This window comes from Triturus cristatus, chromosome 5_2 (genome assembly GCF_964204655.1).
Source record: "Triturus cristatus chromosome 5_2, aTriCri1.1, whole genome shotgun sequence".
Taxonomy (NCBI): domain Eukaryota; kingdom Metazoa; phylum Chordata; class Amphibia; order Caudata; family Salamandridae; genus Triturus; species Triturus cristatus.
The window spans coordinates 874511678-874539259 of NC_140588.1; the positions used below are offsets into that span (position 1 = coordinate 874511678).

The 27582-nt window shown below is 45.0% G+C and overlaps 1 protein-coding gene across 1 annotated transcript in view; it reads right to left on the reverse strand.

Moving 5' to 3' along the window:
- IDS (iduronate 2-sulfatase) overlaps window positions 1-22905 on the reverse strand; it is a 109384-nt gene extending 86479 nt beyond the window's left edge. The window contains exon 1 of the mRNA XM_085608003.1: window positions 22651-22905. Within this exon, the coding sequence (XP_085464129.1) occupies window positions 22651-22774 (124 nt within the window). The 5' untranslated portion in view covers window positions 22775-22905. The remainder of the gene's footprint in view (window positions 1-22650) is intronic.
- Between the last annotated feature and the right edge of the window lie 4677 nt (window positions 22906-27582).

Here is a 27582-nt window from a genome sequence, read left to right on the forward strand (position 1 = left end):
AGCCGGACGACAATACAATGGTAAATAAGCGAAGAACAACTTGGTGGGTTTTTTTGTCCTTTATTTTGGCTGTGCTCCTAATAATTACTTCTTACAAGTTAGGAATATTGTAATCTGCGTCCATTTTAAACTTGTTTTTAGTTTTTTAGAAGGTCCCCAGACAGCCCTTTTAATGCTACCATTGTTTAGGTCTAGCACTTTTGGAGTGAGTGTGTGTAGAAGACAGCTGTTGGTGCGCTGTCTGGGGCAGTTTTTTCGTTCATTCGAGGCACATATAAGCTGATTCACTTGTCCTTTGTCAGACACAAACTCGGTGTTCCATCACACAAATATTCCATATATGTGCGTGCACAGAGTGTAATCCAATGGCTGCGCTGCCACCTCCGGCAGAGAAGAGGTGAATCTCTAGGTCCATCACCTTGCAGCAGTCCATAGAGAAGACTGTAAGACGACGTACTCTGGATTCAATATTTATGACGTCCTGTGTGAGGGTTTTAGCTTTTCTATTGTAATGTATACATTATTGTGTTAACATTAAGGGACTGTGTTAAAAGTGCGGTGATGTGCTTGTGCACTTTTAATTCATTTACTGCCAGCCTGCGATATATGAATGTTATTTCACGCTCTTAAAATCGATATTTTTCCTTACTGCCACGTAAATAGCTACTTGGCTCTTGAGTGGAGGGTGGCTTTGCACTTCAGCCGAATCGCATGTGGCCCGGACCGTTCCGCATTAAGGCCTCTACAGGCAACTGTCTTACAGTGCCAACAAAAATTGCCACAAAAAAGCACCAGAATGCATCACATTCTCTAAAACTAATTTTTTTATAGAAGATAACCAGCTGCTTTTTAGGTCTCGCGCCTAGCATTGCAGTGCGCAGGACTACTCGTGCAGCAAGAGACCTTTTAGGGGGTTTCAAAAGTAACCTAGGAATCGCACACGCTAGAGCTTTTAGTTTTGCCCCACACTATTGGCCTTTGCCTGCGTCTTTTTAACAAAGACAGCACGCAATTGGCCAAAGGCGGGCGCATCGCTCCGCCCACAGCCTATTGGTGTTGGTTACCCGCAGGCCCGACATCGGTTTTGCATTATCGTGCCCGATAATGCAAAACAGATGTCTCGCTGTGGCACGCGCACGCACCACTTGCGTTCTTGTTCTGCTTACAAAGGCTGCACGACGTGCGCAGCCGGGACAGGGACTTTATTAATGAAGGCGTGTGTTTATTTTTTTGCATCCCGCTTTTACTCAAACTGAAAGCGCGATGCAAAACATAAACTCAGACACGCTTTTACCTCCTGTTCTGTAGAAGTGGACCTAAGCTAGGCCTACCAGTGCAAGGGGTTCGCCCTTCTCTGCACAGAGTCCTCAGACCAATAGGAAGAAGTTGGTACAGAAAATACAAAGTTTAATAAACCTCATGAGGTGGAACTACATTCACACAGCACCCTTCGGTATTGAATGAAGTAGCACACCAAACAGAAGGAGCATGGTCCTTTTATACCCACACAGGGGCTTGAAAGAGGGCGGTACAAGTACAGCAGAAGATTTTATGTACATATAAGGTCATATAGAAATGCAGTCGACAAGTAGGAGTTAACAGTTTGCCAATGCTAGTAAACACATCCTGACAGTTACATACTACTAACAGCTGCAAGGACAGTTGAAACCTCACTGGGCATGTGCAAAGGTGGAAGATGCTAAATATAGTTCGTTTCTAGGCAGATTACAAGAGCAGTCAACACTGAGGGAGGACAAAGCACATGGCAAACAAAATGGATTCTGCAAAATGGACAAGATAGCCTCTAAATACAAGATGGATTCCGCTAATGCTAAGCCAATCGCTGCCAATTTACAACAGTACCACTTGCAATAAATTTTCCTGCTGCTTGAAGGGTGAAGAAATTCCTTTGGCTGGGGCTTTGAGGTACACGACTCGCGTGCTATTTTTATTTTGTGCAGTTTTGTTATAGCACAAATTATAGCGCTTTACATTAACACCCATTATGTTACACAAGGACACAGTAATTTTTGGTAGGCAGCACGGGGAAGATTACGTGATTTGCCCAGAATCACACTATGTTGAGAAAACGCCGATGCTCGAGCCTGTTTTCCCAAAGTCGGCAGCTCCGGCCATTAAGCAGTCATTAAAACCTTTCTTGAATCTGACTGTCTCATACCAGTTAAGGACGACATGGCATTGTTCTGATCATTGTACGAGAACGTAAACTGCACCCTTTCGAATATGCTATAAACTCGCATATCTTTCCATTCGTGATTTTGTCAACATGTCTATTTGTCGCATACCGTCTACTGGTGAAACTGCATGTCCCAGAAGTAAACGTAATGTTGGCTACAAACACAGGACAAGTTGAGGATGCCACACATGACGTGGATCATCTTAGCAGCTGTGCATCTCAGAACACCATTAAAATACAGTCACAAATTGCATGAACACGTTAAAACCTAAAAGAAAGTTAAACTTAAAATCGTTCAGTAGATGCTACTGCAGGTTCATTAAGACAAACTTATTCTTCACCCCCTTGTGGGGCTTGAATGCAAGACTCCCAACAAGCAACACGTCATTTTTCATTGATAGTAATTGTAGTTCCACATAACTTAAGCAGGGCCTACTACTGTGAGGCTGTTCCCAACCTCCTGAGGATCACAAAGGACAATTGTAACAGTGTCCAAAGCAGCCCTGGAATGGTCTTCTCTAGTGAGGGAAAAAGCTCGCCTGAAGCAAGATTGCCTGTAAGAGCAGGCAACACACAGAAGCTGCATCTCTCTCGCACTCCCTCCCTCCCTCTCTTCCAGTCGTGGAAAGCAGGCTTGGCATTTAGTTCCTGGGTCAGAAAAAGTGCGCATGGGCGTTTTGAATTAACTAGTTGTGTGCCCTATTTCTTAAACAGGAGTGTGGTCCCCGTGTGAGGATTGGGACCCCTCTCACAGCCAGATTGCTGTAGCTAGTTACAAAAACAGTTCGGTCTCCAGAGCAAGTACGAACTCTACAAATTCCCTCTTGCACAGGAGAGGGTGCAGCAGCGTAAGAGGCAGTTTTAAAGTGCTGCTGATGGATTGTCCTACATTTGGAGGGAGCAGAGATCCCCTCGAGGGAGAGTTCAGGGAGGTCAGAGCAGCACCCAGGGAGTGATATTTGGTGGGCTGCTCCTAAGAGTCTCTGTGCTCCAAAGCCAGCATTAGTAATATCCTATGGGTGCAAAATCTATGCCTTGCCTCAATTGAATGGGCCCACACACAGCTGCAAATGAGGGAACGCTCCCTTGATATGTGAATCTTTTTGATCAGCTGTAAAAAATTAAATAAAAAAGTTGCATTGGACTTTCTCAGCACATTTGCAACCATTAGAAGATCTATGACATTACACAGTTCAAATCAAATGCAAAACTGACAGTCAAAACTCAGTTTCATGCTGAGGATATACTGTAACACAGACACGTAGGCGAACGTGTCGGACAGTTAGAAGAGAACCTTTGGTTGCTGAATGTATGTGTTCAGTTTACTGTACGCTATATTTGTACATTTTGCCAGGCAATAAGCCAGTGCCATGTCTGCTGTGCTGTGTTAAAGCAAGCTTTTACAGCAGCAGCACATGTTCTGATCACAAGCCGGCGAAAGGCTGGGAGCAATAGTCCGTTTCTTTCTGCATGAAGACAACAGCATCGAATGTGAGCCAAAGATGCCTTCTATGGAGCACGCAGTCTTCAGGCAGCTGATGATCTTTGATATTTCCAATATTGACGGATCTCTCCAGTGTCAAAGTGAACAGTCTTGGCATAACGTTTTTTTTTAGATTTCATTGAAGAGCTTTCTGCCAGGTAAGTCTGCAGTGTGTTTTTGGGGAGATCGTAATATGCAGATGTGTTTTAGCGATTGGACGAATTTTAAGTCTGGTTTCAATGGAATCGCACAAGTTTCATAACTTAGTATTACTTTGAACAGTTGCTGTAAAGAGTTGGTTTCCCAGACGTTGTGCACGTTTAAATTGTTTAGCACTCGGTGAAGCTTGACAGAGTAGTCGGATTCTTTTTCGATCTGCTTTTCTCAAGCTGGAGACATAATTTAGTGAGCCAGGTTTTGCAATCTTGCATTCATGCCAAAAGCCGCAAATACATGATTCTTGCAAAAATTGGCATTTGGTCAAGCAGAATTCCAGACGTAGCTTTGCCTGAGATGTGGAGGTTGGACAAGAAAATCATTTACAATGCAACACGTCTCGCATTTACACACGTTTACGCTATTGGCATTGTAAATGACACTGCCTTTTATTTAGGTTTTAAAAACCAAAACATAAATAAAAGGTATTGTCATTTACAATGCCAATAGCTCAAACTTGCGTAAATGCGAGACCTATTCCATTGCGAGACCTATGCATTGCAAATGCTAGCTTTAAATTGTTCCTATCGCAGCTGCTTCTGAAACTGCAGGCACAAAATGCCCATAGATTTGGGCATGCACTTTTGTACACGAATTTTAAAATGGTGTGCTTTTAATGTACGATTGCGTTCTTTGGAGATGGTAAACAGCAACACTGGGAAAGGTATTAGGTCCATACACATACTGTCGATCAGAAGCACTGGGCTCAGTGAACAAGCAGTTGAAGTGGGCACTGTACTCTGTGCTGGCATTCTAGTCAGAACCCTGTTGTTGAACCTTTACCTGAACATTTCTAAGCCAGCTCAAAGTTCAATGCATGGCATTATTGGAGCTGCTGATGCTGGTTGCTGCCAAAGAAGTTCCTTTCTGACATCTCCAATAGAATGCTGTTCCTAAGCCAGCGTTATCTTCTTTTGCTTTAGGCAATGGTTGCACTTTTAGAACATGTTGAACTCTGGTATTGCCTTCAGGGTGTTGGCGACTAGCATCATGTAGTATCGGGCCCACGTTCATATAAATCTAGTGTCTTTTGGCGCTTATGTGCTCTTTGTAGGGAAAAGCCTCTGATGACTGAAACTCACACCTCCAATGTTTTGGCATGTGTTAACCATACCACGAAAAGGCATCTGACCTCCCTTCTGTGGCCCATCCATCCACGTCCCCAATTTTTCATCGATTTCTTTCAGTTCCGACACTTGAAAGCAGCAGCACTTGAAGGTTTCTTGAGTTGCTACAATTGCAGGACTCTCTAGGATATTTGTAGCAGTTGTAGAGATTTGCTTCCACCAGAATTGCTGCCTACATTTCTCCGGGGGGGGAAAAAAAAAAAAAAAAAAAAAAATCCAGTTTGCTGCCACTTCTAAGGTCTCAAAGGCGAGACCTATTGGCTATGCCTATGCTGGTTTCCTGGTTGGACTTTGTTGTGAACATTTAATTGTGAATGGAAAGAATAAATTTTGCTTTCAAGCTTCTGCAAATATTTGCATATAATAAGAGCATTCTGAGAGCCTTATAGGTAACCTTGTATTGTTAAACTCCGCAAACTGGTGTAAACATTTTAATACTGAAGCCACCGTCAGTAGTGCAGTTAAAGTGCACAACATTTCCTTAGAGCTATTAATAAAGGCTCTGCATTAATGAATCATAAATACAAGTTTGAACAACATTAACTTATGGATACAAATATTACCATAACTGCAGACAATGCCCTTCTCTAATCCAGAATGTAGTACTGTAAACTGGCAGCCAAAGGGTTTGTGCTGCAGGGGGTTGGGCCTACTTATCCCAAGGACAAAATAACATAACGGCTGGTTGTCCTGGAGCCCAAACAATATGTTCAGGGCATCAGGATATAGGAATTCCACACCCCTGAAAAAGTAACCTACCATACCCAAGTTAACAGCTCTAACTTACCTACTATACCTTAGCCATACCAGCACACCATACTTTAGCTCCCAATCTGGAAATGCCAGAAGGGCTGGTTTATATGGGGTTTGGGTTGAGGGCAACTGTATGTGGGCCTGTTTTATGGGCTGGGTATTACGGTTGATTTCTTAATCTTATAAAAAGTGTTGCCCTCAGCAAGCACAAATGCATATAGTCGCTCATATTACAAAAAACTTACAGCCCATCTTTTTGGAAGACCAAAACTGTCTAGATTTCCAAATGTCAGTCTTTTTAGCAGTCTAATTCGCTAATGGTGGGTACTTTTATTTTGATGCTCAGGAATATTTTCTGACTTAGTCGAAACCCATGTGAGTGATTAAAATGTTCAGATGTTAAGACTCCTCAGTGTTTGGAATCTCAGCAGGGTGATTGTGTACAGACGCAGGTAGCTGGTGAATGACCAAGAGGACATGTAGAATGGGGATAAAGATTCTGAAATGTGCAGTGATAAAGGCAAAGCCAAGATCAGTGGTGAAAATCTTGGCAAAACTGGGAAATCTGATAACATTAGTTAAAACATGAGCAAGTTCTCTACCCCAAAGGAAATGTTTTAGGAAGACTCAAAGTCCTGGTTATCTAGAGGACCATGTAGTTTAGCCTGCCCAACTTTTCACTCTAATTTATTTTGTTTCATAATATCCTTTTGCATATAGATTTGATACTTTCTGTATTGTTATAAGTGGGGGGCGGTGCACGTTAATGTGCATTAGCACCAGCACATTCGAGAATGTAAGGTCTGAAAAGGTTTGGAAAGGGAAACTGGAGGCAGAGCCTCATGGGCCGGCTGGGCTGTTTTTCCCGCTTAGAAGAAACAAATCAACGTCGATATGTTTACCCATCGATTGTATTTCATATTTAACAGAGTCAAGATATATCTACCTTTTGAGCGGCTTTTAAGAGCAAATAATTATGGTGCGATAGCTAGAAACCTTGGGAGAGAGAGATCTCTTTTGAAGGATGAAAATGGTTTAAATAGCCCTCAAGCCCGCCAAAGCAGCCTTTACCGGCCATTAAATTGCTTCTCCATTACCAGTCTCCTTCCGCTCAGGCCAATAACGCCAGAGAGGGCTTTGGATGCTGGTACAGTCCGCTATGACAGGCTTTAAGGCTGCACCAGAACAATGGGAGGTTGTTGACAGCCCCAGTGATTAGAATTGCGTCAGATGGCCAGTTCACAATCGGCTTTGCAGAACAGAAATCTATAGATACCCCAGAACTGGGAAATTGGTTTACATAACGTATTTGCAAAGTGCACTTTCACCCAACATAGTATATTGGCACTGAAACAGTGTTATTGTTACCCTGGAAACCAGATATATTGTTCCTCTGGAAAACATTAGCAAGATTAGCTACTGGTTGTCAGAAGAGTTCCAATGGAAAGGTTAAAACTGACCCAAATTGTCAGACTTCTATATTGACACCCATGCAAGATGATCCTACTGCAAACTTTACATTGCCTCAAAGCCAGAAGTTTACCATCTGTCACAGCTGGCGTAAGCATGCCATGAAAGACCACCCGGTATGAGCTTAGTGAGGGTCACACTTCGAGTTTCTGAAGAACTACGGCTTTACTGAACTAAATGCAACTTCTACGGAAAAACAAAAAAAAAAAAAGACAAATATCTACTATTCCTCGTGCCGAGCAACCTACTTGGACACGTGCACCACCTGGCACTTGCAAAAATGTCACTGACACAGACTAAGCAATGCAAGAACTGCATATTGCGTCAGTCTGTCCATGGAAAAAACATCAATAAATTGCAGTCGCAGTATGGCCAATTCACTTCCCCATTACAAATGCTACAGGCCTCCTGACCATTAGTAATGTTTAGCGCCAGTCTGCTTGTTGGCACCACCAGTGAAGGGGGGGGAAAAAAAAATGCTTAAACAGTATAACACCAGATTTATATCAGAGGGCTTGGGTGTTCAAAATATTAACGAGACTATAAGCAATCGAATTATGGGTGCATCTAGACTCGAAGTGGGTGAATAGGTCAACCACTGGAAGTGAAGCCAACACTTCAAACGATGGATCGGAGCTATCCTTAGATCCACTACAAGAACTTCTTAATAAACGGTGCACCTGGATAGACAAATTATATAGACTGGCTTAACATTGCTGAACCATCTCTTAATCTACAAATCAAGTACCAGACACCAGAGTTATTCCTCTGGCAACAATGCTTCAGAGGACAAGCAAACATTTTGGCACGATTTCTTCTAAAATTGGCTCGGAGACTAATGTTTCCTCCAATTTCATTTCTTCATGTGCAGAAGGAGACTAGGTGTGGGTATGTCTCATCCATGTGCAAAACGAAATCTTATGAGCCTGTCAGCAACCTACTCCTCTCAGGCTACTCTTGGTGTGGGGTTACGCGCAAGAGGTGTCAAGTCATTTTCTTTGCAAAATGGTGACATTTTAAAATACTTTTATCCAAATTGGGCGTGGTCAAGATGGCGACCGAGTAAGACGTACTTCCCTGTCCCTGCAGCACCGCCACCGAATTTCACCACCATTTCGTGCTAACCTGCATAATCATGGTCTCACCACAACCATTAGGGACCAGCACACCAAGCCCTGGCCGGTATCCCAAGCACAGACAGGCATGCCTGATTAATGGTGGGGACACGCGTGAGCTGGAGGCCAGCAGTATTGGAGGGGCCCAGACCTGCAGGACTGGCCACGTTGCAGTAGCAGCGCTTGCTCACGACCGCTGGAATGCCACAGATGTGGATACTGGCCAGGGCTTAACACTGTTAGGACACTGTTGTCAAGGTGAGTAATCGCTCCAGTGGAGACGCCTGGGTCAGCAAGGAGGAGGTTTGGCATCGGAGGACCCAGAGCGGTGCCGCCGGAAGGCCTTGCGGAGCAGATCTGACGCAATTCCAGAGAAGGAGCAGCAGACCTGGGAGGTTCCTCCTGTGAGACCAGCATCAGTCAGAAGAGGCTCCGAGGTGGCGCCGGAGTAGAGTACACACAGCCCTAATCATGAGATGAGGCCAACACATAACCGGGGCCCCTCCGGTGCCACCACGAGAGAGCCTGAGCATATGCCAGCGGCAGACTGGACATTCCATATTGGGGCCTATACGCTCCTGGGCTCATCTCCAGTTCCTGGAGGCATAGAGGATTCTGCTGGGCCCCATAGAAAAGGGGCACACAGGTTAAGCTCTGGTGATGAGTGTGAGAAGGTCAGATACCCAATCCCATGCAGGCAAAGTGAAGAACCCCAACAACAGCTATCAGCACTGGCCTAACAGCATGTGGCAAACCGGACTTCGGTAACAGAGCATGTTTGCGGCTAGGCCCAGCACCCACCCCTGAAAACTAGTTAGCACCAGCTTTTTCACCTCGGGCACGCACGTGAATCAGAGGCCTATTTGCATAGAGTCGGCGGAAGTGGAGGAGACAGGACACCTCACTTTCAGCAGCTTTTACGAAGGTCCCCCACTAAAGGCAATAAGCACCAGCCCACGCTGGTCCTAGACGCCTGGTCGTGCTCCCATGGAGAATTCAACTGAGTGTTGGGTACGAACCCTGAAACCAAGGCAAGCAGAGGCTTCCATACTGGACATGGAGGCCTAAGGGCAGTAGTACCCCCAGAGAAGACGGGGCATCCGAGAACAGACAACTCACACTCCCCCCCCCCCCCCCCCCCCTCCACAAGCAGCCTGGAAATCCCTTTGTTAGGACCTTGAGAGAACCCCCACAAAGCACCGCCCTGTTGAACATCTCCACTAACCCTCCAAGATAAGTCGCCAGAGAAGAGGGAAGAAAAAAAAAAAAAAAAAAAAAAAAAAAACACGCAACCTGAAAGAAATGCTTTCTAGGCTGACAGTGAGCTCATCTGGGGATCAGCCCCATGCAAAAGGACGATGGACCGGAAGAGCCGATGACCAACTCGTTTGAGTCCCTATTCCCAGCCCTCAAAGAATCTGCAAGAAGTTAAGAAAGCCCTCTCTACCAACATACAGGAACTCAAGAGAGATATGGACTCACTGAGAGACAGTCTCCATGCTCGATGATCAGGGCAATGGCAACACGTAGGACGTCAAGGCACTGCAGGGGGAAATCCTACGGCTCCATGATCAGCAACTAGACCATGCTGAAGATTTTGAAAACAGGTCTCATTGCAATAATGTCCAGATCAAAGGAGCGCTATCCAAGTCACAGATCTCAAGGGCTTTGTCACAGACTTTTCCGTTTTGTACTAGATGCCCCAACGCGAGACAAAAATGGACCGCGCACACAGAGTTGGACCCCAGGGGCAGACAATGCTCCACCAGCAGACATTTTGGTTTGCCTGCACAGCTTCCAGTTAAAGAGGACATACAACCCAAGGCCCAAGAGAAACACCCCATCATCTTTCAAGATCAAGCAATCACTCTACCAAGACCCGCCTGCATCCACCCTGCAAAAGCAAAGCACCGTCATACCGGGGACATCCCACCCCCACAGCATGGGGGATGCCATATTCCTGGGGGCATCTTTTCCGCTTGATCTTTCGCTTGGATGGCAAGCTTCTCCAACTCTGCTCTTTCAAAGAAACGTGCAAGGTGTGGAGCATGGATCTGGAAACAGACAGCTGGCGAACCTGTGATCGCCAGCCAGATCCAGACACCATTGCGAAAGGCCAGCAAGCAGCCCTGGAGGCACTCCCAGGTGCATTAGAGAAAACCGACCCCTCTTAAGGCAGATAGGCAAGTAACTCACTGAGCTGCATAGCTGGTGGTTGGGTGGCAGGCAGGGGGGGGGGGGGGGGGGGGGAAGGGAGGGGTTGGACGAATGGCCACAAATTCACCCCCTTATCGGATACCTGGAACATAGAACTGTAAGTTCCTTATACTTTATCATTCATGTTTCTATTACAATCCTTGCTTGTTCAACTGTTGGGGTTGGTTTTATATAGGGATACACTCAAGCTAAAAGCACTCAAAATACCATATGCCTGCAATAACCGCAAGCCCTTGGGGTGACTGGTCATCCTCCGGCCGTGCACAGATTCTCATGCCAGGAAGTGTACAGCGGTGTCAAGAATACTAATGAAGGCTAACCCCTTAAGGTTATTACCCTAAACGTCAAGGGCCTCAACAACCATATCAAATGCAAAGCAGTCTTGTCATATCTGGAAAGCACTTGGGCATTCATATGCTTACTCCAAGAGACATCTCCTTCCACAAGTTGATCACGGGCTTCGATCTCACATTTTCCCCACACCAATTCTGCTCATCCATGCACACCAAGACAGTTGGAGTGGCACTCCTCTTTTCACATACCTTTAAAGGGAATATAAGCTCTAAAGTGGCAGAGGTAAAGGGCAGTCTCCTTGTATTCCTCCTGACCCTAGGTTGTGGCATCTATCTATGCCCTGAATGAGGGTTAGGAGGCATTCATACAGACCGCGCTCAGAGGCTCTGTCTTCCCAAGAACGACGGGTTCCTATAGTTTGGGGGGGGGGGGGGGTACTAGACAAGGACTACGACAGGTCCACATCCAAATATGGGCAGGTGGGATAATCAAGCGAGGGACACCAGGGACTTGAGATATGGGCTACCAAGACATCTGGAGAACACTTCACCCTCAGGCCTACGAATACTCTTACTTTTCACACACCCATAAGACATATGCTCAACAGGATCTCTTTTTAGGTACAAAAGATATCTTCAACCTCACTTCATAGTCCGATACTCCCGGCCGCAATGCTGCATCATTCAGCAGGCTTACAGACACAGCCTCCCGTCCAGACAATGTGCTACATGGACTTGGCAGTTATGGGACACACTACTGCAGTGCCCTGAAGTGATGATTCAGGTAGGGTAGGCCTTCTCCGACTATCTGGCCCTGAATGACACCACCAAAAGTCTCTGCTACACCCTGGGAGGCTTTAAAGGTGGTCATTCGCAGGGAATTTATTGCCATCTCAGCAGCAGACAATATGGCTTGCAAAGAAAAGAGGGACCTCATTCAACAATGCACAGAAGCACCAAGGATGTGGCACCAGCTGCACACGCAGTTAGCAAGCATGAGCCCTGACACAGCGGAGCATGCAGCGCTTCGGTAGCGCCATGCTTTTTACGGGGGAGATTAGGGAGGCAGTCTCCTGGCCAATAATCCGCGTGTGAGGCAACAAAACCTGGGAGCGCACTCACACCAGAACACTAATGGGGCGAATATTACGGACGATGACTTCACCGCTGATTCATTTAGAGACTTATGCAGACCTTTATACTAACCAGCAGCTAGATTCCGAGGCTAGTTTGTCCTACCTAGAAGGGGCCCACATATCACCTCTCAACCCAGACCAGTCAGGGGCTTTGGAGAAAGACATTAGGATTGAGGTCATTGCAGTGATCTCTCAACAAACGCAGTCGAAATCCCCGTGATCCGACAGGTTCTCATCTAGAAGACAGTCTGCTCTAGGTTTGCACCAATCTGGACACGATTATACAAATCATTCTCAGCCTAAACCCCCCCCCCCCCCCCCCGATGTGGACCGCTCTAGTAGCAGTTATTCCCAAGCCTGGTAAAGACAATCAGCAGTGCAGCTCATACCGTCCAGTATCTTTCAAATGTGGACTTATAGCTTTTCACTAGTATTTTAGCAGCCAGTCTGGGCCCACACATGCCATCTATTGTAGAGTCGGACCAAACTGGCTTTAAGCCCCAGCACCAAATGAGTGATAATACAAAGTGGGTTCTGCACAGAATAGTAAAGGCTTCTCGTACATCGGGCGAGTTCATGCTCTTAGCCATCAATGCAGAGAAAGCCTACAACAGGGTCCACTGGACTTTAAGACCAAGAGTTGACCCATTTCGGGGTGTCCAAGAGATTTCGCACTTGGGTATTAAACTGCTATCACCTTCCCTCAGCATAGGTAAGGGTGAATGGTCATGTATTCACTGCCTTTCCCCCCCATTAATGAGGCACACGGCAGGGGTGCCCATTCTCACCACTGCTGTTTGCTTTATATATGAAGCGCTTAGCCCAGAGAGTACGGAACAATTCAGAGAACACTGGCACCATGCTCGGCAGAAAACAATTGATTAGCGGACAATGTACTTTGGACTAACCAACATCTGCCCCACCAGATTTATTTCTCCGAGATAGTTTTGCCTCGCCTCGGGCTTCTGAATGAATGCCGCTAAATCCCAGGCCAGGAGTCTACTCCTAGAGTTTCCCAACTTGCAACTAGATACCCAATACAATGGGCGAAGGACAGTCCCTTATCTGGGGATTAGTTTGGCATCCTTCATAACAGAAAACTGCCATCAATTACAGAAACATATACAGGCATGTCAGACTAGAACTGGCGCAGTGGGGGCACTTCCAGATATCGTGGCTTGGAAGAGTTGCTGCCATCAAAATGACTTCTACCCAAAATTCTCTACCCATTTTAAACGCTTCCCCTGATGCCTCAGACAGGGATGATAACTAGGTTACAAACCAAACTTCCTCACTTTGTGTGGGTCGGTAAGAAACCTCAAATGCAGAGAAAATAAGCCCTCTCCCTCAAACGCTGGGGGACTGGGTGCCCCACACCTCCAACTATACTTCCAGGCTGCCCAATTATATCTGGTCGAATGAAACAAAGAAGAATCAGAGCGAAATTGGCTCTTTCGAGACCGAGCAGTAGCAGGAACCTCTCTATGGAAGATAGCCTTCCTGAAGAGATCACATAGACCCCCCCCCCCCAGCTTATACTTCTAACCTATTACCAAGGAGAATATGGACGCCTGCGAACGCTGTACTAGTCGCTGCGGTCTGTCATCCTTTCCATCCCCACTGACCTGTATTCGACAATCTGGACTTTACACCCAGAAACTACCCCGCAAAGTTCCCAAAGTGGTTCCAGTCTAAATGTCGCTCTATGGGAAATAGAATAGGTGAGGGGGGGGGGGGGGGGGTAATCCCATTTCAGGGCTCTAAAAATCCACTAGTCCGCTCGCATTTGCGAGCCAGATTTAATTAGGGCAAGCTATTTTTAGGTCCTACTTGCCCTTTCTGGCGAGTAGGAAATAAACTGACTTTTGACCTCAGTCTCTGAAAGCAGAGGAAATGTGACGAGAGCAAGATTTAAAGTAATCTTTGTTGCTCACAAAGTAAATGAGCAATACAAATGCCTTTAAATCTTGCTAACTTGTAACATTTGCTTGCTTTCACAGACAGAGGTAAAACGCATTTCAGTTAGGTCGAGTAGATTTGGTAGGTTACTAGACCTGAAGTTCAAGTAAAACAATTAAGTGATTTTTCAAGCCCTGCATTTCCACAACTAGGGGTGGATTTTGATCTTCCCGAGATGGAACGCTTATAGTAGTTGCAAATCCGCCACTAGCTACTTCTCACCCAGACAATAAGGCCACCCAGATATCACTTCCTATGAAAAATGCCTAATCGTGAAAATTTCTAACAAAAGACTGATCTGACCTGTACACCTTCTTGATTCAGCCCATGAGACATGCACATAAACCTAACCAAGCACAGTGGGAGAAGGAACAGGGGAGGCAACTGTCTCCCACAGGATTGGAAGAATGTCAACTATTGGGCTCACCACACGGTCCTCACTGAAACACTTAAAGTGGTGACATATTGGTACCTCACCACAGACAGCCTACACATGATGGATTCAAACAAAAGTCCAGATTGCTGGAGGGGGTGTAGAATGGCCAGGTCTTTATTGCACCTGCTGTGGGAATGTGCAGTTCCAAACATATTGGACACAAACACTAGACTACATCGACCGCCATCCAGGCACACCGATTCCCCTCGAATACTGCATTAGACCTACCTAATCCTCTCACTTTTCCCCGAAAATCATTATACGGGTCATCAAATTGGAATTGCCTTGGGGCAGCTATACAAAAAACACTTCTTCACTTGGGGGGGGGGGGGGGTGAAGAGAAACACACCTACTCATCTGAGATGGCTCCGCCTGTGGTATGTTCCTCGGAATAGAAAAGATTACACTTTAAACTACGGATAATGGGGGGGGGGGGGGGGGGGGGGATCATATGGGGTCCTCTGGAAGCCATCTGTATCTCTGTCCCAAGAATTGAGAGAACGGACATGTCCTAAATACACTGGCTCTCTGAACTAATTGCCGCCTCCGGCTAAGGGACACTCATGAAATGAACTTAGCTGGCTTCAGGACTATATTTCTCCAACTGAGTGTTTGGGAGTGAGGTGTGGGGGTGTTTTCATAGTTTTATTATTTACAGACGCCGCATCTTGTAGATTTGATGAACTCTGTATACTAAATAGCATTTACCGAGCAAATGGCGTAAATGAATAAAAATATTTAAACCACAAAAACAGGATCTTTTAGACAACCTGACACTTGGTAAACAGTGCACATTTTAAATGGCCTTCCTGGAGTCTTAAACATTTTTTAAATCCCCACCCCAGAAAAGCAATTAGAGTTGCCCAGTAAGTGGTCCAGATTTTCCCCATCCCAGAGTGACCAATAATGGGGTACCAGAAATTCTGGGAATGATGACTAAGCATCCCATTATGTATCACATACTGCGAATTCTATATATTTAACATCAGCAGGAGACTCCTGAAGATTATGATGCCCTTAGCCAAATACAAACAATAGAGAGGAGAAAGAAAAAAAAAATAAAAAAAAAAAAAAAAAAAAAAAACACGCCACAACTTACCTGCTGGTCGTTGCCTCTCCAACGCAGGAAGCACACAGGCTACCATACTCCCTTAGCCAATCACAGCTGTGGTTCAGCGGTCAACGAGGGACTGAGGCTGTGCATGTTCTCCACCCAGGCTGTGCAGTACAGCCGGTGGAGAACATGCATAGTGAGCATCACAATTTGGCCCTCAAACAGTCATGCGCACTTAAGGTGCGACAACCATTCCTCCTCCCCTCTGGGTCATGGGAGTCCAGCCCCACCCTAACCTGGCTGCAGTGCAACTACAAGCTCAATACTAAAAGTAAAATGATAATGTTCCGCTATGATAAAAAAAAATATAGATCCTTTGCACGGATTTTAAAAGCAGTGGGGCGACGCTCCTCTGCCTTAGCGAAGGAGCCGCCTCTGGCAGTTGGACCCTGAGCGGGTGCGGAGGTCTTGGCTCACTGCCCTTTACTTCCTTTGATCAGATTATAGTTCTTCGAAGTGAGTTAATGTGGTTTTGCATCTTTTGAGTTAGAGCTGATCTGCCCAACTGATTTTTTCTTTCATAAGATCAGTCACTAATGAACCCTTTTGCTGCTAGGCCTCCCTCCCCACCCCACCCCCGTGCTAAGCCTTTTTGGGGTAGTTCGCACTATGGCCTTTGTAACTTTTTGTCCACATAAGGTATCAACGCCAAATATGCATCCTTTTCTTCCAACATCATAGGGATTTTAAATGTACCCAGGGTTTGTAGATTGCCCTGGAGGGGACCCTGAAATTAGCCAAAATACAGCTAAATTGGAGGGGCGGGGGCAATTGGGTAAAAGTGCTGCGGAAGAAAGTCTTTTTTTTTTTTTTATCTCCTGCAAATGGTATCAAAGGGTTTGTGGTGCTGAAATCACTATTTCACCAGCTTTCAGGGACAAGCAGACTTGCCAGGAAACCAAAAAAATATATAAATAAAAGTTTCAGGCATTTTACTGGGACGGCCTATTTTCGCTACTTTTTGCGCTTTCAACCTCCTAGTTAGTGGTAGGAATGGGTCTAAAAGGAATAATGGATCCCAGAAAGCTTAACATTTCTGAAAAGGAGACAAATCAAATTCTGAATTCAGCAAGGGATTATTAGTGTAGATCCTTCAAGGTTTTTTTTTTTTTTTTTTTTTTTTTAATATAGAAACAATAAGAAAAATTTAAAATTAGATGGGGGAAGAAAAAAAAAAAAAAGCCATTTGTGCCAACGTTTTCACCTGTAACTTCTAAGTATGACAGATTTTTTAAAGCAATACAACGTTACAGCCGCTGGACACTTCTGGGTGTGGGGATATATAGTACTTGTAGGTTCATCAATAACTGAACATTGTCTTGCAATGGTTTTTCATTGTGTACCGGGTATATAGAAATTTATTTGAACACACACAAAGACACCTATGTATTTCAGACATGGGAACAGAATGTAGAGTTTAGAAACAGTAGCTATTTGCACATCTCCGAAACTGTGGGTACCCATACTAGCACACATTGTCTTACATTTGGAAGGCAAATATGAATAGAAAGTCAATAGGTAATAGCAGTTGCTCTACAATTCTAGGTCCCCCCCCACCCACCCCAAGTCTCCTGATAAGAACAGTACCTAACTTGTGTGGTTAGGCCTTGTGCCCACGACAGGAAACGGGCCAAAACAGTGACACCACAGTTATTACAGTGAAAACAGACCATTTTTTGCAAAGTGCCTAGCTGTAGATTTTTAGCCCAGGATCTGCCGGCAACTAGGGAAACCTAGCAAACCTATACATTTTTTTAAAACTAGACATCCGGAATCCAGGGGGGCGACTTGTCTGGCTCTCACCAGGTTCTGTTATACATAATACCTTGCAAACCTCAAACTTTGTCCCAAAAAAAACATTTTCCCAACATTTCTGGAATCTGCGTGAGCCTACAAACTTCCACATACCCCGCATTTTCCAAAGTCTCCAGATAAAAATGGTACCACACTTGTGTAGGTGGGCCAAGTGCCAACGGCAGGGAAGGGCCCAAAACTTATTTTGGAGACATCGACATTACCCATCACAAAACAACCTGGCTTGCAAGGGGTCACCTCCGTTTTCGGCCCTGGGCTTGGCAGTCATCTAGGGAAAACTACCAAACCCATACATTTTGGAAAGCTAGACATCCGGGGGGAGTCCAGAAAGGTGTGGCTTGGGTTGATCCCCAAACATTTTTCTTACAACAATGACAAACCCCATCCCTGCACACCGCCAGCCAAGCAGGGCCAGACTGCTAACAGCAACCAGCCCTGGCAGATTGCTACTCGACCTGCCCTGGGTTTTGGGTACTAGTAAAAATCACCGCTCACTTTTGTTACTGGGGCCCGATATTGCAACACTGCTGCAAAACCAGCCACTAGTGACAAAACTACCCTCCCCCCCCCCCCCCACAGGAAGAAAACTGTCCCCCACCCCTCTGACCCACTGGGGAAATACCCGGTGCCCGCTACGGGCAGTCCGGCCCTGCAGCCAAGCACGATCCATGCACACAGCCTGCCAAGAACCAGTCCACATACACCACCAGCCAAGTACCACACCACGAGGCAAGAGCCAATCTACATACTCCGTCAAACGATAGTCAACCCACATCATTAGCCAACTGCAGGTCCACACACACCACCAGCAAAATGCAAGCCAAAAGTCAGTACATGCAGACCGTCAGTCAAACTCCAGTTCACACACACAAACTCACTCTCCCTGGTTTCTAGTGGTTTTCTGCCCCCGCTCGGGAGTAGATGAGAATAAAAAGGTCAAGATGTGGGCCTAAAAAAAAAAAAAAAAAAAAATAAAGTTTAAAAAAGGGGAGCGTCCCTTGCCTACTGGGCTTCTCACTGGTAGAAAGACTGGAATTTTGCAGGGGTGGGGGCATTGGCATGCCCATCTTGGACAGCCCCCACCCCTAATTGCAATGAAAAAAAAATCCCTGGCATCTTGTGGGTTTTCTGAGGGGTGGGCAAAATGGGGGCTACTGCCCCCATCTGAACGACTGGTTAGTGCTTTTTGCAATGAGGGTAGCATAGGCCCCCCCTCCCTGGTGCCTAGTGGGTGGATTCCTGCTTGGGGGATTGCCCTCCTGGGGCAATGCCCAAGCAGGGATCCACTAGGGTGTGGTACCATTGGAAAGGGAAGATTCTCCCCTTTCCAACGATACCTCGGACTTTCTAGGTGCCAGAGTTAATCCCCCCCGAGCACATTGACAGTGAAACAGAAATTAGCCCATCGGCTCAATTTAGTTTTGGTTTCACTGAAGTTACGTCAGCGCGACATACGCGCTGATAGTCATTTCAGGGAAACCATCTACACAGCCTCAGGAGCTGGGGAAACGCTACCCCAGCTCCCAAGGCTGTTGAGCAGGGAGGAGGGGGGGGGGGGGGGGGAGAAGAGAAATATATATATATATATATAGTGATCAAGGCTCTGCTGAGCCGAAACGTTAGGACGACAACCTTACAAAATAAATAAGCACTTAAACGAAGGTCCGTGTCCGCGAGTGTTTTGGAGTAACTGATGCCAAGTACGTCTTCTATGCACCAGCGGCAATTGGATATATATAGATCCTCTGGTGCCCGCACCACCGGGATTTCAGTTACCATGTGCGAGGACGGCTGGGAGCCATCCTGCGCACAAGCCCACCGTGGCTCAGGACTGCTCCCAGCCGTCCAGAGCACTCAAGGGGTTAAATCGTCATATGGTATGAAAAAAGTACTTGCAAGGCTTGTATAATGTGGTGTATACAATATTTATTCAAAAACTAAAATGATTTTCTAAATAAATATGAGATACATATGCTCATAGGGGAAGTTAATTGTGGATGGTATCTGGTACATTATATTTCATGTCATTTATTTATTCGTTCCGACCCCAAAAAAGGTAATGCATGGCATTTTTACAAACTTTAAAGGATAAATGTTTGCCAATTCAATGCCTTATTGCTGTATTTAGATTTCAGACTAGCTCGAATAATGAGAAATATATAACCACACATTAACATGTAAAAAAGACAAAATAATAAAGTAATACTATCATAAGATGCTTTTTGCTGCCACATTATTTGGTCCACCCCTGCCGCATAATTTAGTGCCCCTGTATAGAACATAAAACCAGCAGTATAGTCACTTAGATCTACAGTTCTACCTAACTAAGATTTGTTAGTCCACACCAAAGACTGTCTGGCCACACTTCAGTCGGCAGCCTCAAGGGTGCAGTTGTGAACAGTGTTAAGAGTTGCAGTGGCATTGGCTGTAGGGGCATTATGCCTCCCAACTGGGGTGTTTAATAGATGCAAGGAGGTGGTAGAGGGGGCATATTTTCCTTGTTTGAACTAGGGCAGATGGCAACCTTGCTATGCCACTGGATGGCCACCACAAGCTTATATTCAATCACACTCACTTGCAAGTTAAGAACAATTTTTTACACCCCACCACTTTCAAATTGTATCAGTTGCCTTTGCGTGTCTGGGCCTTTGAAGAATCTTAAAGCGTGAACAGGTGGCTGGTATTTCTCACTGGGAAAGGGGGCAAACGCAACCTCCAACCCTTTTCGGATTAAATGGAAGTAAAATGAGACCCAGAAATGTGTGAAGACAGACACACACACACAGCCACTTTGGAAACCAAACTTTGTTGCTTTCCTTTACCCACTTTCCTTTCCAGCCTCCCAAAAGCAGAGTATACATTTAAACAAGCGCTCATCTGTATTCAGTGTAGAAGGTGAAAAGCACTGAAGGTCTTGTCTGCAGTGGATGATGAGAGCCATCAATCAGAAAGACTGTTAATGGTGTCCTTTGTTATCCCATGCCCTCCTGCTAAACCAGAGATAGGGTAAGTCTCGCGAACAGGCTTATTTAAATTAGAGGAGTGTGCATGCTCAATTAATTGAAATGTGCGGCATTTGAATAGGAGCTGCGCGGACGCCTAGGCGCGCAATTTACATGGGACTGAGACTATGTTTAGTGGTGGAAGGAACACTAAATATAAAAACCTGTACATGCAAGATATGTTATGTGCATTTATGAAGCACACCATCACCCGCAAGGGTACCATTGCGCCGAGGAGTTGTGTGCCTAGCCCTGCTTTGGAATGTTTGAAAAGCCAGGTCTTCAGCTTCTTGCAGAGTTCAGAAGAGGAGCCTCTGACGCGGACCGGGAGTTCGTTCCATGATTTAGGAGCAATGAAAGAGCGCCAGTCCGGCTCTGGTTCGGTTTATGCCTGGGATGTGTGCAAGAAAGTTCAGCTGCAGAATCGGGGCGGTTGGTGGAGGAGATTAGACTTTAGGCGGGTGTGACCTCCGCTGTGCAAGATATGCGTTAAGTTGTTACTTATAAAAGTGCAAAGAACACTCCAAGGTTGAACTGACAGAATCTGGAGAAGAAGAGGAAAAAAAAAAAAAAATAAAAAAAAAAAAAAAATAAAGTCCCTCTATTTTGAAAGGGCAAAGAAGAGTGCATTCCAAATAGAGGAAGCAACAAAAGAGGAGGTACACAAGATACAAACATCTGTGTTTTGTGCAAACAGACTTAAACTCCCAGTTTATTTTTGAAATACAAAGACGTATGCCAAGTATGCACTTTAAAATTGGTTCCTGCTCTTCAAGTCTGCAGTGCTCTGAAGGGGGAGCCGCCCTGGTGCCCCCCTCCCCAATAACTCTGGGCAAGCAGGTGGGGGCATCTAAATAGGGTGGATGACCCCCAACCTCAGTGGCAGAGGCCATGGGCTTACCCACCGTGGCAGATATGCTGACTGTCCACAGGTTCTAAGTAGCCCATTAAGCAGGTCCTACACAATTATACTGGACAGGAAATGTGACACATCAGGCATGTATGGTGGTGTTTATGCGCCATCAATACCATGTATGATCTCGAGCATGGTTTACCTATACTCTATAATTTTACCATCATGCAAGAGTGAAGACCGGGCTGGTGACTGAAACAAAAATTAACAGGATAGTTAGGTCCCATCACTCTCCACACACATTCAGTCCCCCTTCTCCGTTAATAAATAATACATAATTGATTGTAAGGGCAAAAACAGGGGTGGTATGGATTTATTTAAGGCTAGTACATTGTAAGATGGTCAAACTAGGAGGGCTTGGTGAACCCAAAATTAGACTTACATTTGATGCTCCGTACCTGTATGGATATCGTCATGTTAGAAGCACAAAAGGACATTTGTAGACTAAGGTCATGGCTTCAATTTGTGTTGAGTTAGGGTGATCATAGGAGCACACAGTAATAACTGCTACCGTGGCATGGGGTACTTCATGGGTGACATAATCAACTTATCCCGGGTGCCTCACCTCACAAAACACAACAAAAAGAATCAATATTGTAGGCATTGATTACTCCATCATTTGCATGCATGTCTTTTTTTAATTTACATTTCTGACACAGATATGGTTTAAGTATAACACATATTACAGTAGTCACAATAGTGTGCATAGTTTTTGGATACATAAAGAAGCAATTGCGGAATGATTTGCATTTGTCTCTTGCATTTTATCCAGATTGATTTCTTCAGCCTTTTTCTGGAAAAGTGTCAGGAGAAAACGGAGTGTGGGTAACTGGTGCACAAATTAGAATTCCGACCATGTGCAAACACGCATTTGCCCATGAATCGTAATGTAAAATACAACTTTGAATCAGGGTCTAAGCAATGTCTGCGCGTTTAGCCAAGGCAGGGGCTGGTTTAGGTCTGCCATGCTATTATGGCCTCGCAGCACTGTAGGTTTCGTATCCATTGTATTTTACATGTCTTTATTCAATAATTTATCGACTATACATAGCGCAATCCATAAAGGATAGGAGGTTAGCAACTGTTTTTTCAAGACAGAACAAGCATCAAAGACAATATAAGCTTGAAAGTTTACATTAAGCTGAAAACTACAAGGAACATATGGGAAATAATACACACACACACACACACATTCAGCATGCAGGGCCACGTCTTGCAGCGGTAAATCCCTCGAACGCCCCTAGACACCTACACAATGCACCGATGGCTTGAGGAGTACCACTGGCAATAAGTGCACCTCAGTTAAAAAAACTTCTCATTAAAGTAAGCAACAACTCATTACAATTTTACAGGTTCACATGACAGGCAATGAAATTAAATACAAAAAAACTAAGATGACAACACCTGTACTGTTCAGCAATCGCTGCTGTCTGTTTACTTGGGTCTCCGCGCTTGCAGCAACAGCACTAAACACAAACCACGAAAGCATATAAATCCACATAGCTGCCGCTTCCGGTTCCCAGCCCATGCTTTAACACGGTAGCCAAAAGGAAACTACAGCAACACAGCCTCTCAGCTCTCCCTCCATGCGTCTAAAAACACCGCTGCGTGCATGACTCCCATGTCCGTGTTTATATACATTGGTTCCTGAAATCAAAATGAGATCCGGTAAGTCATTGGCTCAATCCACCCACCGCCCCATTAGGCACTGCTAGTCTGCTTCTGATTGGCCAGCACAATTTGGTGCATATTTACTTAAATCTTTGTAGTATAAAGTAATTTCTACCGGCCGAAGAGGGGGGAGTGAAATCAGTACATTGAAATGCACTAAACAGAATTCATTTTATAGTGACATGAAGTGCCCCTTAAGAAAATAGTTCTTGGATGTGAAATTGGACTTGGCTGATTTCCAATCCCCCACTTCCCTGAAATTGAGTACATTTTATGAGTACCTTTGAGGAAAGGTTTTGTTTTTCGGAAGGCAGTCATAATAATATGACCTGATAGGTGAGCAAAGGACATTTTAACAACACTACTGCACCTCATTCCGCTGAGAAGCTTTTTTTTTTTTTTTTTTAATTTGCACAGTGTGCATATGTAGAGGAGCGCCTGGAATGAGTAACGCTAAATGATTACAAATAGTACACTTGACCTCGAGGCCATAATGTATGCCCAAACAAGACAAAAAAAATACATTAAACCTGAGCCGCTCATCATTGCTTCCCAGTGAAGCACAAAATAACATGTAAGGTTCAAGGATGCCAAATTTCCAGCCTGCTTCTGTGTCATTTTCATGCTCGCAGAGTACCAAAGTGCCATTCCGAGGTCTCATGTGTAACATTTGGATTGACACATTTTTGAAAACTCAGTAATTTAGGTTTGCATAAACATTCACATCGAAACATTATAACTACATTATGACCTCAGACAACATCAGGACTTCCCTTCTAGAAATAATTCGCTGAAAGGTATTCGCCACAATCACCTGCTTAAAAAAAACATTTGTACAGCTCCCAGGCCCTTCCTGCGTTAGTGCCACTGACAATCTCGACAACCGTGAGGGAGAACCCCTATTTTAAACACCAGAAAAATGAAATAACTAATGCGGCTGTACATTCGTGCACTGTGAGAGCTGCCAGTATGAAATGGCATGTATAACGGACACATTGCAGGAGACAGACCGCGTATCACTAATGTGCCAAAGAAATCCCTCATTAGACCTTTATAGTTAGACCTCATATTGTTCTGTGAGAGTGTGTATGTCATTTATGCATTGCATTATGGTACTTATAGTCCTGCATCTGTACCGGAACAACAAAACTACGAGTACACAATGCAAAGACTAACACCACACATTAGACTTCTTGAGGATCTTTCTGTGAAGCAAAAATATTTTGCTATGTTCATTTAACATTATTTTTGGGGAACAACAATGGAGTGCTTCCAAAGAATTAAGTAAATAAAGCTGCTCACGAGACACTCAAGTGCTTATTTTATTGGCACATATGTTCAGAAGTTTTTTTCATAGTAATTTCACTTGCCTGCTGACAAATGTTCATTTATCTAGAGGATGTCAGCGTGAAATGAAAGCCTTCATGGTACTGTGGTTGTCGAAAATGGTTTACATGCATTACACTCAACAGCAGCCAATCAATTTGCAGTCTCTTGCTGCTCCCTTTCCTCGTCTATAGTTCCCTTACAGAACCACTTAAGTTGGATTGAGCACGTTAAAGAACGCTTAGCTGCCCAGAGGCATCTTATTGGTCCTGACCCCTTCTGCCAGTGCTTGGGTTTTTCCAGATGTTATGTTATGTTATAGATTTTATAGAGCGCACGGCTGCCCCAGCAAAGGGGCGTCCCGGTGCTGAGAGCAGAAAACTGCATAGCAAGTCACAGAACGAGACAGCTTGTAACGGAGGGAAGAGGTATGTTTTCACAGCTTTCCAAAAAGGCAGGTAGGACTTTATACTGCAAATGGAGATGGGGAGCGCATTCTAGCGCTTCGAGGCCAACACATGAAAGGATAGCCCACCAACACAAGCCCTCCTGACACTGGTGACAGCCACATTTTGCCGCTTCTCATTCCTTCCTTTCTACATCTCTCAACTTCTTTAGATCTCTTCTCCCTCCTCTGTTTCTCCTCTCTTCCCCTTCCTCCCTCTATTCATCTATCTCTTTACCTCTCTCCCTCCTTTGTCTTTCACTTATCACATTACACGAATCTCTATCCTTTTGTATTTCTTTTCTCCTCTCACCCATCTCCCTCTTCCTTTTCTCTTTTTCTCTCTTCCTACTGCCAACTTTCCCTGCCTTCCTCTCTAAGTCTCTTCCCCTCCATGCTACTTTTATTTCTCCCTTTCTCCTCGCATTTCCTTCTTCTCCTTTTCTTTTCCTCCCCTTTCGCCAACCTTGGAATCTCTTATCTCCTCAGTTCTCCTCTTCTCTCTCTCTCCCCCCCCAATGCCTCTTTCTCCTCCCCAACTCCTCTACTACTTTTTCTTCTCACCCCTCTTTCATCACTCTTCCTCCTCACTTTGTCTGTCCTGCTTTCTCGTCTCCTTTCTCCCTCCTCTTTTGGCAGCTAACTTCATTTGACAAGAGTAAACTACGTTTGGACAAAGCCTTACTCATTTCTGGTATTTAATTTGTGCTCATTCAGTCCAAAAATATAACTTATTTGCCACAATTATAAGAATATACGAAAGCAATACTTGTTTCATAGAAATAAACGTGGTTGTGTTTGAAACAAACAAGAGCACTGCTCTGGCCAAGAACGTTGCTAGTTTAGGACAAGAATAGTTTGGGCTACAAGTGTCTTTTTATTTTGGTGCAAAATGTGGGCACGCGTTGCTGCTCAAGCTGCTCGGGCCAGTGACAAATACACAACAACGCTCGGCAAGCCTCCAGCAGTGGAGCCGCAGAGGAGGTTTAATTGAGTGACTAATGCCTTTTCTCGAAGGGATGCAAGGACAATCATTGAAATGCGTTACTGTAACCCTTAAGTGTGGCACTTGCAAGGTCTGAGCAAGGGCTGTGATGCAGCCTGCCTGATGCACTACAGCCATCATTGTGAGTTCCTAAAGTGTAGCTTAAATCCAATGGCAATTACATTAATTCCACTGATGCGAGGAAATTGCCTAATTTGAGTTACTCTGATCCCTAATGGGAGACACTTGGCAGGGCATTAAATACAAGCAGGGACAGGACAAGTGCAAAAACAAACGCTTCCTATACACTATCAAGAAATATATGATGGATCACACTTGCATATATGCCAACATTTTTGAGCAGATAAGAGGAACATTTTGGAAGTTATTTTAAACAGGAGAAAGAAAAAAAGAAGACCATTTTGACTCTAGTAGTTTCTCACTTGAATTAAGAGCGTTGACATGCATATACATACTTGTCAACTCGCCCACATTTGGCAGCCGTCACCTGCTTTTTACTTTTATTCATTCGCTGGCCAACAAATGCCTCCCTAGTCTTTAATGGGGTCACTCACTTTTCAAACCCTTATCAATTTCTCCCAAAAAATGCATTCTTCATTCATCTTAATGGTATCACGCTCTTAAATGCCTGACTTCAGTCACATGTTTGAGTCAGGACGTTGACAGGAATGTGTTCTCTTGACCAGGTGGGCAACCACATTTCAGGTGGAAAAAGCAAAGAGGAAGATGTCTGGGAATGCAGTTCCCAGAATCTGGAACACTTAGTCCTCATAAGAGTCCATAGCAAAACTTCAAAAAGACTTGCCCAAGGTCGCTATGATTCGGAAGTTACAGTGTTAATGTAATGTCAAACATAGCATAAATGCCAATTTTCTACCCCAAAATGGCTTTATTAAGTGCCTTACTCTCAGAATGCATTCAGAGGCGATAGGACAAGCAGAGGTTACTGTACTTTTACCACTTATGTCCCAGGGCCTGACATACAACGGCACTGCAAACTGTGTGCCAACTGCACCCTTTCTGCACTTGACTCACGGGTAGCAAGCTCAGTCAGCTAAAGGATTTCAAGGGAGATCGAATCCTACTACTAAAACGTTTTCTCAGGGCTTCAATTATTAAAGAACAAACTACCTTGTCAAATTAATTGTAGAGGCACAATCAATGTTTGAATGCACTTTGTTGGTTTACTTCAAGTATTTAGGTGCTCAGGAATCTTGAGCGTGACTCCCAAAAAACCATAGCAGCACAAACGGTCCTGCTCATGGTTCACAGCAGCTGTGGAGATCAGAGCCTGCCTCTTTTTCCCAGTTTCGTTCAAGGAATGTCATGGCTCCAGCAAAAAGCAGCACATACCCAGGTGGCCACCAGACCCAATCAACAATGAGCCACACAACTGTCGATAGTCACAGACCCTCAGCCCAAGAAGGTTCACTCCTGCTGGTGGATTGCAACATCGCAGTGGCTCTCATGTTCGTGTCTTAGGCTGATGGTTGTGCAGGCATACGAAGCTTGGCCAAGAAACTTATGGAAAGACCCACTCATAAATGCTAGAATGTGCCAGTTACACTTCCTGGATTCAGTCCACTATTCTCAGCTGTCCCACATTCCTGTCACAGTGGCTATGCTCCCCCCCCCCCTTGGGCAGTCGTCTCCAGGAGGGTTCAGGCACTCCTCTCTGCCAGCAGGCCTGTCAGTCTGCATGCACCTGGCTGAGCTAAAGCTCTTGCAGCAATATAGCACAGTTGTGCCCTCATCTCTGGGAGAAATGCTGTCAAAAACATCTGTCTGGAATCTCATTATTTCTTCAAGTGCTCCGTGGAGTGTTCTCTCCCGTGGTCATGGAGGAACTGGAATGCACTGGGTACTCTCACTCTTGTAGTCCTTCCAG